The 18,623-nt window shown below is 45.1% G+C and overlaps 2 protein-coding genes across 2 annotated transcripts in view; one reads left to right on the forward strand and one right to left on the reverse strand.

The window, feature by feature from the left end:
* LOC132119424 (DNA-binding protein inhibitor ID-1-like) overlaps positions 1–18,623 on the reverse strand; it is a 300,095-nt gene that overhangs the window by 99,374 nt on the left and 182,098 nt on the right. The gene's annotated exons all lie outside the window — the stretch shown is intronic.
* Positions 2,499–4,446, forward strand: LOC132119417 (uncharacterized). Its single transcript, XM_059529344.1, has 6 exons — positions 2,499–2,767; positions 2,865–2,984; positions 3,065–3,183; positions 3,287–3,434; positions 3,511–3,629; positions 3,706–4,446. The coding sequence occupies exons 1-6, from the start codon at positions 2,530–2,532 to the stop codon at positions 4,333–4,335; spliced, it is 1,374 nt and encodes a 457-aa protein (XP_059385327.1). The 5' UTR covers positions 2,499–2,529; the 3' UTR covers positions 4,336–4,446.

An 18,623-nucleotide genomic window follows, 5' to 3' on the forward strand; every position in this document is an offset into this window, starting at 1 on the left:
GGGATAGTTCACCCAATAATGAAAAGTTGCTGTTATTTTATTGACCCTCAGGCCATTCCAGATGTCAGTGACTATTTTTCTTCAGTAAAACAGTAAAGAAGATTTTTATCTGAAACAGTAATCCTTGACAATTCATACACTGAACATTTGTGGCAGCTGGTTTTTGATTATTTAGCTTCATAAGGCTTCAATAGTCACATTTTCACTGTCGAGCCAGTACGAGCTTTAAACAAGACTTATGACAGATAGAATATGTTACCAAATAAATATACCATTGTGATTGTGAATAAGAAGCTGGTGTCTGATTTCTTCAAGTAGTCGCATTTGTTTACTATGGTAATGTTAATGCCTAGTCTTTTGCATCGCTTATAAATATTTCTGCCTTGTATGGTGATTATAATCGACATTGGATCAAGTTATTTCAAACACTCGCTGCTGTCTGAAATTGAGTTTTGAGCTCAACTTATTTTTAAAAGTTTTTAAAGCTGGTGTTATAGCTGCCCAGACAGCAAGCAGTGTCGGCCCAGATCCAGATTCACGCGGGCCAGATGTGGGTCGGATCTGGGCCAACACTATTTTGCTGTCTGGGTGTTAGCTTTATGAAATTATCCGCGTCGCAAACGATCTACAGATGCAGAGAAACTCTGCCTTTGTTCATAACCTCTCCTCTAGCCCCAGCTGGCACGCTTTGGCCCAAGGTTTTCGTTGAGTGAATAAACCTGGGCCGTTGGCCCCTAGGAAGCACCTACGAGGAACAAGCACCGGAAGTGAAAGTGGAAATGCGACTGTCTGTGGTACGCACTAGCAAACCCGCTTTTGGCTGGCAGTGGAAACTCAGCTAATGTGTCCTCAGGAGCCTTTGGTAATTTAGCTTTGCCTGTATATGTTTATTTGACTCTCAAAAGCTGGCAGCCAGAGACATGCAATTTATGAATTGGAATGTTCTCACCTAAAAATTTCCTTTACAGTTCAATTGAAGAGAAAAGTTAACTCGTCTTTGATGGCTTGGGGGTGAGTCAATTAACAGCAAATTTCCATTTTTGCGTGAACTATCCCTTTAAGCCTGCATGTTTAGTCTGTATGACAAATATTATAAATGTTATTAAATAAAGGCTATTATGTGTTGTAATGTGTGTGTTTTAGTGATTGATAGACACCAGATAATAATTTTCTTAAACGCAATATAAAATATAATAATCAGATCCACAGCAATTTCTTATGATGCCCAAATAATAAATCTTAGTTGAGGTAACATATGAAAAACATATATGGTTAAATTTTAATTGACACAATTTGCTGTAGTTTTCTAAATGTTTGACCATGTTTGATCATTTTAGTTGAATGGACTATGAAACTATTTCAGTAAAGACAGAAATTAACTGAATATAAAATTTCTATGGAACTTGTTATGAAATAATAATTAGATGAATCAGCTTTAAATTTTTTACAGTGTATGAACATTTCTTGTTCTTTTTCTTCTAGTGTGATTTGCGGCAGCTTAAGCCGAGTTCAGACTGCACGATTTTCAAAGTAGTCAGGTCACTGTTCTTTTCACACTGCATGACTATCTTGGCCAGCATTCAGTCGCTGCTGTGTTCACACTGCCTGATGGGTTGGTGACAGAAGGTTTCACACTGCATGACTTTACAATAAGAAGAATCGCCGACAACTCTGTCTGGCATGCAAACTACGTTTCACAACCAAACACACGCGAGATGTGACAAGAAAACAACGTGATAACACGCATGCAAGACTGGAATTCTCACGTGAGACTGGGATTATTATTAAAAATGGTAGCCCGCAAGAAGCTTGCAATACTTAATTTGCCTGTGCGCTGATTTGCAGCGAAAACAAGAAAAAGAAAAGAAGAATATGAAGGAGGAAATGTTTGGGGAGATGCAAGGATATTGTGGTTTATAACTCCTCCCCGAACTCCCCGCTTCTCTGTATCTTGCTCTCTCATTGGCTGTCGGTCATTGCCGATGTAGTTTTCGGTCAGAACACTTTTCACACAGCGTGATTTTGAATCGCGGACAAGTCCAGATATTTAGCATGCCAAATGCGACTCGTCGGTGATTCTCTCAGATCGCGTCTTTGCTCATTCACACTGCGTGATTGTCACTCGCGTGAACGAGCACCGATTTGCCTGTGATTTCAGGCATTTGTCTGCGATTTCTGAAAACCTGTCAGCGAGCCAAAAACTAGGCTAAAATCGTGCAGTCTGAACTCGGCTTTAGACACTTCAATGGTGTGTTGCTGCCCTCCTCAGTTAATCTAGAGAATTCCATCTCATAGATTAAATTCTCAAATAATTGTGTATGAACATTGGGACCCAGTGCCTGTTTTAACCCTCAGCATAATGAGCCACAGGTGAAAACAACAAGCTGATTGATGAACAGATTTGATTGGTTGCTCATTGATTCAAACGTGAGTACAAATAGCACAGCTTTCTCAGCAGACTTATTAAGCTGTAGAGTTAAGGGTTTTCCAATAACTGTGAATTTCCTGGGGATTGCTTGAAAACTTACCATGCCTTGGGCAAAGGGGATTTTACTTTTCACAATGGCTGTGGTATCACTGTGTTCTTCTTTAAGGGCTGATCTTGAGTCCCTTTTTGAAGCTGGTGCTGCATATGGAGCAGTCCCTGAAAACCCGGTCCACTTTGGCAAACTTGTAATTGGCGGTCAAGGTTCAGTATCTTATAATGGTGTAAAAATATCCCCACTGAGGTTAGCAGAGTATGAAGGGCACCAGTCAAACGATGAAGGTGACTTTGAGATCTTAAACTTAAAATGAGACTTTTTTTTTTTTTTTTTTTTTTTAAGTGGGGACTCTAACTTAACTTGCGTTCTTCTCTCTTTAAGCTTGGTTGCACTCAGCTAGCACTAAGCTGCACCATCTGCGTTCTTCTGTGCAATGTAGCAATGATTCAATGATTTTGCATATTCCAGGACCGAGAGTGCCACATTTTCTAATTGACCGAGGTGAGGGTGGGTTGTTGGGTGGGTTGTTGGGGGGGGTCTTTATCTTTTTTTTAATAAACCATACATTTCTCAACCATCAGGAGAGGAGTCCCCAGTGCCTTTGTCTGAGATGCCAGCTAGCTGTGGCTTCTCACTGAAGCGGGCACGCAGGGATGTCTCTCTTGTTGCTCCATACAGGGGCTGTCATGTCAGACAACAGGTTAGTGTGTGTGTGTGCTGAAGGTGAGAAGTGCTCTGTCTCGGTTCCATGTGATGCCTTTTGTGAGTTTGTTTTGGAAGGCTCTTTCTCCATCTCCTAACAGGGTGCAAGATATATTTTGCCACTCATTATAATGGGAGCTCCAGTGCAAGTGTCTTGCCCTGTGAGCCGTCCCCTCCCTACTGTGTCCTGCTTCTCCTTTGGCATGATCGTCAAATCTTGTGTCAGGGCAGATGATGTTAAAGTTAAAGGCAAGTCCTCTAATTCTTTGCAGTCAGTCTAATTGTTGATCCGACCTATAGCTTGACTCTGGTTCTCTGCTTTTAGTTGATGGATCATGGCAGCCTCTGCTTCTGAAGTACACTCAATGCTCACTTACATTGGAGACCTCTGCTGGTTTGCTGTTTATCACTGCACCATTCACCGGAAGCTGTTGGGAAATGACTGTAAGAAGAACTGAGTGACCTGTCATTCGATGTGTGGCTGTATTATAATACTCTACGGTTTACTTGTCTTCCTCAGGATAATGAAAGGCGACTCCCTTTGATGTACGGTGACCAGGAAGTGATTCATTCCTGTCCTCTGGCACAGCCAACCATAACCCCAACTGTAGCCCCAACCACACCGCTACGTGACCCAACTGTCTTGCAACAGATGTTTGACCGTTTCCCTTCTGGAGGACCCTGGCGGTATCCTCCATACCCTGGTGTACCTGCTACTCTGCCTCCCACTGTGCCACCTACAGCTGCTCCTTTTCGATATCCTTTCCAGCAACCCATGTACCCTCCCAAGTATCCCATGCCAATATTTGATCCCTTTTACCCTAAAGGTGACCCAGCTGCTCCCCCAGCAGCACAACCACCACAATATCCCTGGTACCCAAAGCTGCCTCCTTACATGACTGGCTTCCACAGCCCAGTAGAAGTGACCACTCCTGCTACGACCACAACTGCCCCATACCAGCCTGAACACCAGTATCCAGGTTATCCAATGTACCCACCGTTCTACGGTCAACTACCCATCAAGTCTGGGTCTCCAACTGTGAAAAACCCTGTCATGCCTCCATATCCTAAGGCTTCAGGCTTTGGTCCCCGTGCCCGTAGGTTACGGTCTTCTCCTGCATTATCCTCCGTCTACGGGTCTCATAGGTAACCACTTGACTGAGCAGATGAGTGGACTCTGAAGTGGCATTCCTCTTGACACCAGAATGAACTGACCTCAATAGCTTGCTTGGTGTAAGCCTAATAAAGCTTTGAATTAAAACCATTTTTGTGGATTTTTTTTGATTACACAGGAATGTTTCTTTTGACAGTCCAACTTGCCTTTATTTATATAGCGCTTTAAACAAAATGCATTGCATCAAAGCAACCAAACAACATTCATTAGGAAAACCATGTCGAAGTGACAGTTAAAGGCAGTTCTTTGACTTCAGTGATCTGTTCTGTTTAAATGGTGTCTGTGCATTAACTTGCAATCAAGTCAATTATCTCACTGTAAATGAAGTGATCCCAACTAAGCAAGCCAGAGGCGGCAAGGAGCCAAAACTCCATCGGTGACCGAATGGAGAGAAAAACCAGGCTCAGTTGGGGGGCCAGTTCTCCTCCACCGGCAGTTCAATTCCAGGCTGCAGCAAAGTCGGATTGTGCAGAAGAATCCTCCGTATCCTGTGGTCTTGTCCTGGTGGTCATCTGAGACGAGGTCTTTACAGGGGATCTGTATCTGGGGCTCTAGCTGTCCTGGTCTCCACTGTCTTTCAGGGCTGTAGAGGTCCTTTCTTGGTGCCGATCCACCATCTGGTCTGGATACATACTGGATCCGGGTGACTGCGGTGACCCTCTGATCTGGATACAGACTGAATCTGGTGGCTACGGTGACCTTGGAATAAGAGAGAAACGGACTAATATTAGCATAAATGCCATTCTTCTAATGATGTAGCAAGTGCATTGGGTGTTATGGGATGTGTTTCCGGTTTACCTAATTAATGCAGCCAAAAAATCCTTTAATGGATTTGGATATTAAAAGCATATTAGTGTGATATGTGTAAGCCAGGTTAAAGAGATGGGTCTTTAATCTAGATTTAAACCGCAAGAGTGTGTCTGCCTCCCGAACAATGTGTTCGGTAGGTTATTCCAGAGTTTAGAAGCCAAATAGGAAAAGGATCTGCCTCCCGCAGTTGATTTTGATATTCTAGGTATTATCAAATTGCCTGAGTTTTGAGAATGCAGCGGACGTGGAGGATTTTAATGTAACAAGAGCTCATTCAAATAATGAGGTGCTAAACCATTCAGGACTTTATAAGTAATAAGCAAGATTTTAAAATCTATTCGATGTTTGATAGGGAGCCAGTGCAGTGTTGACAGGACCGGGCTTATATGGTCATACTTCCTGGTTCTAGTAAGAACTCTTTTCGGACTAGCTGTAGTTTGTTTACTAAGCGTGCAGAGCCATCACCCAATAAAGCATTACAATAATCTAACCTTGAGGTCATAAATGCATGGATTAACATTTCTGCATTTGACATTGAGAGCATAGGCTGTAATTTAGATATATTTTTGAGATGGAAAAATGCTGTTTTACAAATGCTAGAAACGTGGCTTTCTAAGGAAAGATTGCTATCAAATAGCACACCTAGGTTCCTAACTGATGGCGAAGAATTGACAGAGCAGCCATCAAGTCTTAGTTTTCTAGGTTATTACATGCAGAGTTTTTAGATCCTGTAATTAACACCACCTGAATTTAGCAGTAAGAAATTACTCATCATCCAGTTTTTTATATCGACTATGCATTCCACTAGTTTTTCAAATTGGTGGGTTTCAAAGGGCCCGAAGAAATATAGAGCTGAGTATCATCAGCATAACAGTGAACGCTAGCACCATGTTTCCTGATGATATCTCCCAAGGGTAAGATGTGAAGAGTAGCGGCCCTAGTACTGAGCCTTGAGGTACTCCATACTGCACTTGTGATCGATGTGATACCTCTTCATTCACTGAATTGTTACAATTTTATCTTTAATTTTATCGATTTTAGAAGTAAAGTAGTTCATAAAGTCATTACTGCTGTGATGTTGGGAAATGTCAACACTTGTTGAGGCTTTATTTTTCGTTAATTTAGCCACTGTATTAAATAAATACCTGGGGTTATATTTGTTTTCTTCTAAAAGAGAAGAAAAGTAATCGGACCTAGCAGTTTTTAATGCTTTTCTGTAGGATAGGTTACTTTCCCGCCAAGCAATACGAAATACCTCTAGTTTTGTTTTCCTCCAGCTGCGCTCCATTTTTCCGGCTGATCTCTTTAGGGTGCGAGTATGCTCAGTATACCATGGTGTCAGACTGTTTTCCTTAACCTTCCTTAAGCGTAAAGGAGCAACTGTATTTAAAATTCTAGAAAAGAGAGTCTATAGTTTTTGTAACATCATCAAGTTGTTCTGAGGTTTTGGATATGCTATGGAATTCAGATACATCGGGAAGGTAACTTACAAAGCAGTCTTTTGTGGTAGAAGTGATGGTTCGACCATACTTGTAACAAGACGTAGAATTTACAATTTTGGCTATATGAAGTTTGCACAAAACTAAATAATGATCTGAGATATCATCACATGGCTGCATAATTTCAACACCATCAACATCAATTCCATGTGACAGTATTAAATCTAGAGTATGATTTCGACGAAGTCTCCCATTCGGTTTTGCTGCTGAGAAATCCTTAATTATATGTATTTTGTTTGTGAATATAGTTCCAGTTAACGCCTTAACAGAACTGACGTGTGCCCCTGAGCAATGTAAAGAAGTGTTTTGTAGTAGTGTATTACTTGGCTCATCTGATGACAGACTGATGCAGAGAAATCAAAGGAATACTTGGTAGTTTATCAGAACATTGTTGGTCATTAAATCACTTAAAATCCTCAACTATGCTCAAAGGATCTGCTCCCATTTTGTTGAGGTTTGACTAAGAAACACTTGTGTAGTGACTAAGTAGCCCCACTAGTGTAATGGCTTTGGGCTTAACTAAATATTGATAGTGTTGGCCCTAGTATTTTATGGGGCACCAGCGTGGAATTTCACCTGGACTGTAAAGCACAATCATGGAAGATTGTTGAATAAATAAGAATTACATTAACTGAAGGAAGTTGTAGTCTGACCAATCTGAAGGATTTTAGAGATCTTGTTAACTTGTAGACCCTCTTACTGAATTATCAACACAAGGAAGTGTAATAAAGGGGGTTTTATTAATACACAAAGTTTCACAATTTGAGTTGAATTGCTGAATAAATGAACTCTTCCACGGCATTCCAATTTATTAAGATGCACCTGCATATACTACTGTACATGAAATTTGTCCAATTTATTAATGTATGCAATCAGTATACTGTATTATCTTAAGCCTGGAACACACCAAGCTGACGGTCAGCCGCTGGGCAGTTTTTGTGCGTCGGCCGACTAAGTTTCCTCAGTGTGTTCCGCACCGTCGGCTGAAATTGGTCCTCGTCGGCTTTTCTTCTGCCGATTTGACATGTTGAATCGGAGTCGGGCCGTCAGTGAAAGAGGGAACTCTGATTGGCTGTTCAGCTTAGTGAACGAGTCAGTGGACGAGAATAATAGCAAAACAGCGAGCAAAGTCAAAACGGTACAGATAGAGGCTTTTCTAATGATATGTCAACTTACCTGATTGTTCCTTGGCGAATATTTCAATATTAACACGAGAGGAGTGGAATAAAGAAAATGTTTAGCAGGATTTATATTCAAAACAGTAAGCACGCGCTGCTTCGTTTACGGTTTGTATAACTTCAGCCGGCAGCGTCAGTTTCCCTTTTTGAATGAAGAATATGGACGAATATATCTGCAGAAATAGACAGTTGTCTCATTTACACGCAGGTGCTGAACGCGCATTCTACCTAACATTCGGCAGTAGTTCTCTCGTGTGTTCAAGTGCAGCTTTTTACCCCGACGCGAGGCAACAACACAGTTGGCTTTCATCAGCGCTAGTTCGTCGGCATCGGCTTGGTGTGTTCCAGGCTTTACACCTATCTGATATTTTATTATCATCTACTTCATCTACTGTAAGATCATTTCATAAAGCTTATTTTTGTATTTTATTTAATTAATTTTATTTATGTTGTATACTAAGAGATTGAGCTGCCAAATAGTTCCTGAATCCCAATAAAAGGTTTTTGTTACAGTGTTCTGAATTGATCTCACTATTGATGTTCACTGGGCAGGGGAAGTTGTCTGTGTATTTGTACTGTAGGTTTTGTCATCTGAAGAAAAAGTTTGATATTGATAGAAGTAAGGGTTGTTGCCATACTGTGCGCTAAGTTACACTGTTCTTAACAGTTGTGGTCTACTGTAAGGGCTAAAATCTAAGAGCTAAGATAAGTTGTTCTAAGGAGAAACAAGGAAGTTCTAGAAAAATTTGATTTGGGTAGTTTGAAATGGCAACAACGACGAAAAGCTTAGTGGCACCCATCTTCTGCAACAACTTCAGAACCTTCTCTTCAGTGATCCTCCGTTTGCAGGTTCCAGACTTCTAAGATCTTCTCCAACAACTTTAAAATCATCTGATAAGCGATCATCTTCCCTGTGTGTTACAGGTGTCCGGATCTTCTGTACAGACTTCACCACCATCACCTTCAATGCTCTTCTGTTTGTGTGTTTTCAGACCAAGGACCTTCTCGTTGCTCAGGAGTTCACCGTTCACCAGTGCTTCATATTCTAGACTGTGAAATGTATCCAATACCTTTCTTCCCACTGCAGCATGGCCAAGGGACTTGCACATTACCAATTCACTGTATCTATTTGTATTTGTATCTATTTCTATTGTAACTTATTTACAGTGGTGGGAGGTAACGAATTACAACTACTCAAGTTACTGTAATTTAAGTAGTTTTTCGGGTACTTGTCCTTTTTTGAGTATAATTTTAAAGCTGTACTTTTACTTGTACTTAAGTACAAATTAAGCAAAATAATCTACTTTGTTACTTTTAAATCATAGTTCGCACACAATTTGATTTTTTTTTTTAACAGCACTTTATAGCCAATAAAAAGATCTGATCGTGAAGGGACCAATAAAAGTGCTGATATCTGAACCGGGAACAGCAATGCTGCATTGGAGTTGATCAGACAGCGAGGGAGCTCAGCGTGATGGATTCAAAGCTTGGAGAAACAAACTACATGGTAGTGTTATCATAAATAGCTATATTTTTATACCGATACTGAAATATCTTACACAGTTCCATTAGCAGAGCAGAAAACTGGGTTCGAGCTCTCAAGTAAGCCTAACTTATACAAATGAACAGTGGCGGCTCCTGCCAATTTTCTCGGGGGGTTATTAAAAATAAATGTAATTTTATTAATAAGATTCGGGAGGAGCGCGTCAGATACTTAGCCTAACCAACACAGGTGGACCATAATCAAGTAATCAATCCCATAGTATAAATATCGCTGACTTACCTCTATCCACTGACGGTTTATCAGCATTTTGGTCCGCACGCGTAGCACCATGTCCCAAAATCGAGACTCCTCGTCTGAAGACTCATCCAGCTCTTCGCTAGCCCAATCGCCGCAGCCAGCCAGCTCCAAGGCCACCCCTTCCCGGAGTGGCAACCAAATCGAGCCCCAGGCTCCAACCCGCGGGCGCGGTACGACGCGAGCAGCCACTCGCCTACCAAGACGCCTAGGCCTACCTTCGCCGCCTCCGGCGAGAACCGCGGCCGTCTCCCCCGCGTCCTCCTACCGCTCGGCCAGGCCTACGATTCCGCCAATAGATAAATGGACGGTGTCGAGTCTGAGGCAGGCCCTGTCCAAAAATGACATCATACCTTCAAGCAAGTTGAATAAATCCGAACTTTACGACCTGTACGCAAACTATCTAAATAATAACATTTCTCCTCAGTCAACCCCAATTCCAAAGAAAGGAAAAAAGAAAGGAATACCCCAAAATACGCCTCAAAGCACTCCACCATACTCCGCCGCAAGGCCTAGCTCCCAGCGGCTATCAAGCCGCTGTAAAAGGCCCTCAACAAACCTGGGCCGCGCTCCGATCCCGACCGCCGGCGTACCCGCTACGTTGGCTGGAGCCCAGCCTCCCACCGCGGCTTCAATCTCAACAGCACAAGGCGCTGAGGCCCAAGGAGGCTCCTGGCCGCCTCCTCCACCCATCTCAGCCCCACCGCACGGAACTTTTAATACCGTTCCTGGAGCCCGGGCAAGCGCCTGGCCGAACAGTTCACCATATACAGCGCCGCCACTCGCTTCTTCCAGCTTCGGGCCCGAGGCTCAAGCTAGCGCTTGGTCGAACTGGCTGTCTCACAATGCCCCGCCCCCCGCTCCGCAGAGCTCCGAGCCCGCCGCTCAAGCTAACGTTTGGCCGATCTGGCCGCCTAACACAGCCCCGACTCTCGCCCATCCCAGCTTCGGGCCCGCGGCCCAAGCAAACGCCTGGCCATGCTGGCCGCCCAACACGGCCCCGCAACCCGCGTCTTCCAACTCCGGGCCCGCGGCTCAAGCAAGCGCTTGGCCGCAATCGCTGTCAAACACAGCCCCGCCCCCAACCGTCGCCACCACCCTCCTCCAAGCGAAATCCCCCCACTCACTTTTCTCGGCTACACCGATGCCCGTCCCATCAAACGCTGTCGCCCTCGAACCTCCCCAAGTGACTCACAGCATCCGAGCACAGATATTAGCAGGTGCGGACGTAGACCTCTCGTCTCTCCTTTCTCTCCTGCCCACTACAGATTCAAACCGCCAAATCGATTGCGGGGATTTCTCAGTCACGCTAAAAAACCCAAACCCCCTTTCATCTCGATTACTCTCCTTCTCCGAATTCACCATTGCATTTAACCGCTTCACCGAGATAATCTGCTCAGCCTTCCCCCACAGGCGACGCGAACTCAACGACTATTTATCGATAATAGCCGAACTCGCGTTGTCCTACGGAGGGGGGCACTTCTACACTTACCACAAGCTTTTTTCCGCTAAATGCGCTATCCGCATCGCTCAGTGGAACCAATGCCCTTATTGGGGAGCAATCGACTCCGACCTGCACAGCCGCGTATTCCTAGGCTGCAGGAGTATTTCGTGCGCAGTCTGCAGGTCCGTGGCTCACTTAACCACATCCTGCCCACAAATAAATCCGGACGCAACCCAGCACTCCGATACTCCCCCGGCAAAATCCACTAGCTACGTCCCAAGATCAGCAACCTCGGCAAACTCACGTCTAGCCCAACCAGGAGCAGAAAGCACATCGATATGCATCGCTTTCAACAACGGGAAATGCACCAGACAACACTGCCGCTACCTACATACCTGCAAGTTCTGTGGCGGTGCCCGCGCACGCATAGTTTGCCCCGTGTATAAAGCCGTAAATAAAAAATCTAAAAATTACCTATCGACTCCTGTGAATATCTTTCGCATGACCATCGAACTAGCACACCATCCTGACAAAGAATTTACAAATTATCTCCTGTCTGGTCTCAGACACGGTTTTAACCCGGGCGTCGTCTGCGAGCTTTCCCAAAACACGGTCTGCCATAATCTACAATCCGCCCTCGCAGAGCCCGAAATAGTAGCTAACCTTATCAAAAAAGAAGTCGAGTCAGGTTTTATGATCGGGCCCTTCATTAAACCCCCCTTCAAAACGTTCAGAGTCAGCCCAATCGGAGTGGCTACTAGAAAATTTTCAGGTAAGAAACGCTTAATAGTAGACCTTTCATCTCCACACCAATCCACAGTCCCAAGCATCAATAGTTTGATACCCCTCGACGAATTTTCACTCAAATACCAAGACATAGATCAGGCAGTCGAACTGATAAAAATCGCGGGCCGAGGAGCCTGGCTAGCAAAAATAGACATCACCTCTGCTTTCAAAGTGATGCCTATCCATCCCGACTTCTGGCACCTTTTCGGGATACGATGGCTCGAGAAATTCTATTTCGCCGTCCGGTTAACCTTCGGATGCAAAAGCAGCCCCAAAATTTTCGATATGCTATCCGAAGCCGTTTGCTGGATCCTTTCCAACAATTACGCAATCCCACACATTATCCACCTTTTAGACGACTTTCTGGTCATTTCACCACCCAAGGCAATCCCAGCCGCCCATATCCTCACCGTCCAAAAAGTTTTTTCCGAGCTCGGGATTCCCATCGCTCAGGAAAAAACCTTGGGTCCTGCCACAACCCTAGAGTTCCTCGGCATCAACCTCGACTCAGCCGAATTTCAGCTCTCCCTGCCAAAGGAAAAGATCGATAGAATAATCCTCGTCTCCTCCACCTTCCTCGACAGCCCAAGTTGTTCAAAACGCGATCTCCTTTCTTTGCTCGGGCACCTAAATTTCGCCATGCGCATAATTCCCCAAGGACGCCCATTCATCACGCATCTCTTAACACTCGCATCATCAGTCCACGCGCTCGAAGACCTCATCCCCCTAACCCACGCATGCCGCGACGAACTTAAATTATGGATCATGTTCCTCAGACAATGGAACGGGCTTTCCTTTTTTTATAATAATTTAATTTCGTCCCCCATCGACTTACAGCTGTTTACAGACGCAGCTCCCTCAATCGGTTTCGGAGGTTTCTACCAAGGCCGTTGGTTCGCGTCCACATGGCCCCCCCAGATGCAGGACTCGACCCAGTCCTCAGCTTTTTTCGAGCTCTACCCCCTCGTAGTAGCAGCCTTTCTGTGGGGAAACGAATGGACATCTAAAAGCATCTTAGTGCACTGCGACAACGAAGCAGTAGTTCAGTGCATAAACAAAGGCCGTTCAAACTCCCCCGCCCTCATGCCTCTCCTTAGACGTCTAATATGGATCACAGCATGCGACCAATTTATAATTATCGCTAAGCACGTTCCAGGTACAGAAAACCAAATTGCTGACTCCCTGTCTCGTTTTCTGTTTCAGAAATTCAGGATGCTGGCTCCAGAGGCGGACCAATTCCCCACTCCGGTTCCTCACTATTCAGAATTAATATTCCCGTAACCCACCCTTTAAAACCACTCCTCGAAGCATCGCTTGACTCTATTCTCCAAGCAGTCTCTCCCAGAACCCTCCAGTCATACGTGACCGCGTGGAGATGCTTTAAATCATTTCACCTCACTCATAACATCCCTTTCCCTGATTTTTCCCTACTCTCCATAACCTCTTTCATCTCGTTCCTCAACCGCGCCAAGGGTCTCCAAGTCGGATCCATTAAAAGCTACCTGAGTGGAGTCCAGTTCTTCCACAAACTGACGACGGGCGCTCCCTCAGCCGAAATAAATAATTCACAAACCTCCCTCCTAATTAAAGGGATCCAGCGATCCCAGCCCACCCATCCAGACACCAGGAAACCCATAACGCTAGATATTCTCACAAAATGTATCCACACCCTCCGCACAAATTACCAACCCCTCAGCATCGCCCACACGCTCGACGCCATGTTCATCCTAGCTTTTTTCGGTTTTCTTAGGTGCTCGGAGCTTACGATCTCTTCTAAATTCAATCCTAAAATCAACCCCACCGTATCTGACCTAACCATCCTAGATGACGAAACAATCGCTTATTTAATCAAACAAAGCAAAACAGACCAAGCCAACAAAGGCCATTTTATATACATTTTCAATCTCCCCTCCCCAATCCAGCCTTACCAATCCATCCTCGCTTTTTTACACAGTAGGAATTCCCAGGCAAAGTCCCCGCACGAACCTCTATTCATCGACGAGTCTAAAAAACCAGTCACCCGTTTCTGGTTCCAGAAACACCTCAAATGCGTCCTGCAATTATCAGGCATCCCATCAAACAACTTCTCCACCCATTCCTTTCGCATAGGCGCAGCAACTTCAGCAGCACAAAAAGGCCTCTCTAAACAGCAAATCCAAACTCTCGGTAGATGGTCCTCAGAAGCATACCAAAGTTACATCAGAACAAACCAGTTCCACATAAAGAAAGCCCACCAAACCCTCATCGGCCACAAGTAAAAAAAAAAAAAAAAATCTAAATCTATCATTCATAATCAATACCGCCGATGCTAGCCAACCTTACCTTTTCAATCTTATGACCAGCGAGGCTTCTCTCTTCGATGACAGGAGCTTGAGCTCCCATCGGATGCCGACGAGAGCCTCCCGGCCAGACAACCTCACCTTTTCCATTCTGCGGCCAACAAGGCTTACCCGTTCGTTGCCTGGAGCTCACACTCCCTTCGGACGTAGGTAAAAGCCCCTGGCTACCTGTTTTGCCATTCTGTCTTACGTACGGAGAGGTTTACCCATCCAATGCATGGAGTCAAGGCTCCCATTGGATGTAGGTGAGAGCTTCCCGGCTAGACAACCTTACCTTTTCCGTCCTTTGGCCAGCGAGGCTTAACCGTTCGATTCCGGGAGCTAAGCTCCTGTCGGCCGAAGGTAAGAGCCTCCCGGCCGGACAACCTTTTCCGTCCTTCAGCCAGAGAGGTTTACCCGTTCGATTCCTGGAGCTAAGCTCCTATCGGACGTCGGTCAGAGCCTCCTGGCTAGACAACCTGACCTTTTCCATCCTTGGCCAGCGAGGCTCACCCGTTCGATGAGAGTGCTCCCATCGGACGCCGGCGAGAGCCTCCTGGCCAGCCAATCACGACCATTCCGCATGGTCTAGGTTACAAAACCTACAAGCAAGCCGTTCGATGCCGCACGCACCGAACACACAATAAACCCTCCCTCCTTCCTACGGTCGCCAAGGCTTACCCGTCTCTTGCCGTGAGTAGCAAACTCCCATAAGACGCTGACAACAGCCTAACGACCACACAAACTTACCTTTTCCACCCTACGGCCTGCGAGGCTCACCCAGTTGTTTTTGGGGAACTGGAAGTCCCCGTTGGATGCGGGCAAATGCCTCCTGGCCACCTATCGTTACCTTTTCTGTCACACATCCGGAGAGGCTTACCCGTTCGATGCGTGTGCTCCCTTCGGACGCCGGCGAGAGCCTCCCGGTTAGACAACCTTACCTTTTCCTTTTCTATGGTCAGCGAGGCTTACCCGTTCGATGCGCGTGCTCCCTTCGGACGCTGGCGAGAGCCTCCTGGACAGACTGGCTTTACGTTTCCACTCTACGGTCGGCGAGGCTTACCCGTTCGATGTGTGTGCTCCCTTCGGACGTCGGTAACAGTCTCTCGGCCACGCAACTTCTTTTTCCATTTGACGGTAGGCGAGGCTTAACCGTCCGATGCTACGAGTCTCGTCCTCTCGCCAAATCCTGCAAAAAAAAAAAAAAAAAAAAAAAATTATAATAACTCAGCTACCCTCACATCTTTTAACCCCGCCTGGCGAGGCTTACCCGTTCGATGTTCTGAGCCTAATGCCCCATCGGATGCTGCGAGAGACCTCCCAGTCGGGTTTTCCTTTCCACTCTCCCCGTCCGGCGAGGCTTACCTGTCTGTTGCGTGCGCTCCCTTCAGACGTCTGGCGAGAGTTCTCCCGGGCGGGCCTATGCTTGCCGGCCGCAAGTGAGTCTCATCCATCTAATGCCGTGAGTCGGGATCTCCCATCAGATGTCGCCAGAGTCCTCCTTGTCGGCCAGCCCAAAGCTTTTTATCTGCCAAACCGAGAGGACCCAGACGTCCGTCATTCTGAGTCTCAATCTCCTGTCGGAGGCTTCATGGGCCCTCTCGGTCAGCACTAGGCCCTTCACCCACTGAATAGCAGGGGCTATCAGCCAGTAGGGCCCGTACGCCGACACCGTGACCTATTCCGGTCGAGGCAACTCGGGTCCTCCCGGTCGGGCACCACAACCACGCTGCTCCTCCTCATCGGCCGGTAGGGCTCACCGTTCCAACGCCAAAAAGCTTCAGTTGAGCATCGGCCCGAGCCCTACCGACCGGGCGCCAACAACCACGTAGTTCACTAGCTAAAGCCGGTAGGGCCTACTCTCCCAATGCCCAAGTCGCTCTCTCGGAGTATGTAGGCCCTTCCAACCTGCCAACGAGACGAATCCTCAGACACCAAATCAGCCCCCGCCAGTACTCTATGCTTTTGGGGGGGCATTCTCTAAACTGGCGGCTGTCCTCATGTACATTTGCTTTTTGGGGGGTACTCTAGGTTCGGGCCATTCCCGAGCTCGGAGCCCTTCCCCGGACAGCACGCCAAATACGCATTCCATACCTCAGCTAATTATATGTAAGCGTGAACTATTGAAATGTAATTTTATTAATAAGATTCGGGAGGAGCGCGTCAGATACTTAGCCTAACCAACACAGGTGGACCATAATCAAGTAATCAATCCCATAGTATAAATATCGCTGACTTACCTCTATCCACTGACGGTTTATCAGCATCCCTCCTCCACCCCATCTCCTCACTTCAAGTTCACTTTATAAATAGACGGGGAAGGGGGGGTACTCTAGGTTCGGGCCATTCCCGAGCTCGGAGCCCTTCCCCGGACAGCACGCCAAATACGCATTCCATACCTCAGCTAATTATATGTAAGCGTGAACTATTGAAACTGACATCGCAAATCAATCTCTTGCTCTCCTTATATTTCTATATGAGTGTTAACATAATTCAGCAGCAAAAGAAGACTGAAGCCAGGATGTGGATTTTCCAAAAAACTGATTTCAGTTTAATAAGAAATAATTAAAGGTCACATAAATCACTGCTTACACAACTCACTTATATTACACTACTCATTTGTATTACACTGCTTACTTATATCACATTACTCACTTACATTACACTTCAAACTTAAATTACTCACTTATATTATATTGCTCCCTTACATTTCACTGCTCCCTACTATACATATGCCTCTTTGCTCTTTCGTGCATTTTCACCTTCTCCGAGAGATAATGCCTGTCGGTGACACCTGTAGTTGTCCGTGCGATGTCCGTCACGCTCTCGGGATTGAACAAAATGCATCGGTAAATTAGCAGAATAAAGCGCCAGCTACTTCGCATCCTATTAGCCTTTTTCTCCGCTCATACCACATCCTTGAATATCCTTGTTTATATGACTTCCCGCCCTTTGTAGATACTTGTTTGATGTTTACATTTGGTCTTGGTGGTCCTAATTCTTTAACTGCCAATTTATCCTTATTGCTATGATGAATGAATGGTATTTCTTTTAATGACACGATATAGAATTAATCTGCGCTGAGGTAACGTTCGCCGTGATGTTGATCAAGTTCAGCTGACAACTGAATTTGCATAGCTGTCCCCATCTCTCAATTTTTTTTTCACATTTGATAAAGATATTAAAGTAGTTTCCCATTTTTTTTCTTGTTGTTAAAATTCAAAATAGTTTTTAAATATTATTGGATGTCACTGTTCCCACCAGTCGTTGCACAAGTTAAGGTTACGCACAATGACGAAAGTACGTTAGTACGTCCCGGTCCCTCCCGGAACTCATCGAGATTGCATTGCAGTGCCTGCAGTTCGAAAAAAATGATCTTTGTATGTAAGTCTATGAGAGCACTCGGGGCGATTCTCAGTTTGACAGAAATCACCCAAAAAGGGGGCGGTACTACACAAAATGTGACTAGACGCTGATTGGGCTATTTAGAGGCAGCACAAAACAGTCTACAGTAGTAAAAGGTAGTTTAACTGTGGTTGAATGTGAAAGAAAATCACTCCCTTTCGCGCTTTGGTGGTGCGTCGACCAATCGCCCTAATGGAGGAACCGCCACTGCAAATAATACAAAATAAAGTGACATGACATACAGCCAAGTATGGTGACCCATACTCAGAATTCATGCTCTGCATTTAATCCATCCAAAGTGCACACACACACTGTGAACACACACCAGCAGTGGTCATCATTTATGCTGTGGCGCCCAGGGAGCAGTTGGGGGTTTGGCGCCTTGCTCAAGTGCTCCATAATCCTAGGGTTAGGAGTCAAACTCTCTAACCACTAGGCCATGACTTCCCGAATTAACTACTAGTGTGCAGTCGCGATCTCTCCGTGCTTTTAAAGTATAAATGATTTCTCTTTTTTCACTTGACCTTGACCGACTTCCTTCCCAAGATACGTGATAGTGGCCTGCCCAAATTCACATTTAGCCTGATTTGATTGGAAAATTTGAATGACATAAAGAAGTGTTGTTGTCCATAGAAATTCTGTGGAAAATGTATGTTCTTAAAAATAAAATGCATAGAAAACACAAATATTATAGCTGACAGATTTCAGAAAGCAAAAAACAAAAAAAAGACATTAAGTTAATATGTTCCTTGGTGTTACAAAGCGTATTTCAGAGAATTCTAAAGTACTGAGATTAAGTTACTAACCCTGAGTAATCTAATGAAATACTTTACTGATTACTTTTTAAAGCTTGTATTTTGTAATCTGTAGTTAAATACATTTTAAAAGTAACCTTCCCAGCCCTGTTTGTAAATTATAGTCCTAAAAGGACAAACTGCTCTACAGAGCGCGTTTCCTCACTTTGTTGTTCTTGCGAATAAAACACTGACACAATGATGAACAAGTACATTAACGTTCGAAATAACA

Source organism: Carassius carassius, chromosome 38 (assembly GCF_963082965.1).
Source record: "Carassius carassius chromosome 38, fCarCar2.1, whole genome shotgun sequence".
NCBI lineage: Eukaryota > Metazoa > Chordata > Actinopteri > Cypriniformes > Cyprinidae > Carassius > Carassius carassius.

Bases quoted from the DNA above. Each gene is read 5' to 3' on its own strand.
- LOC132119417 (XM_059529344.1), top strand. From the start codon at position 2,530: ATGCCTTGGGCAAAGGGGATTTTACTTTTCACAATGGCTGTGGTATCA. The intron at 2,768-2,864 runs GTGACTTTGAGA...TCTCTCTTTAAG, and splicing joins GCACCAGTCAAACGATGAAG to CTTGGTTGCACTCAGCTAGC. The intron at 3,184-3,286 runs GTTAGTGTGTGT...ATCTCCTAACAG, and splicing joins GCTGTCATGTCAGACAACAG to GGTGCAAGATATATTTTGCC.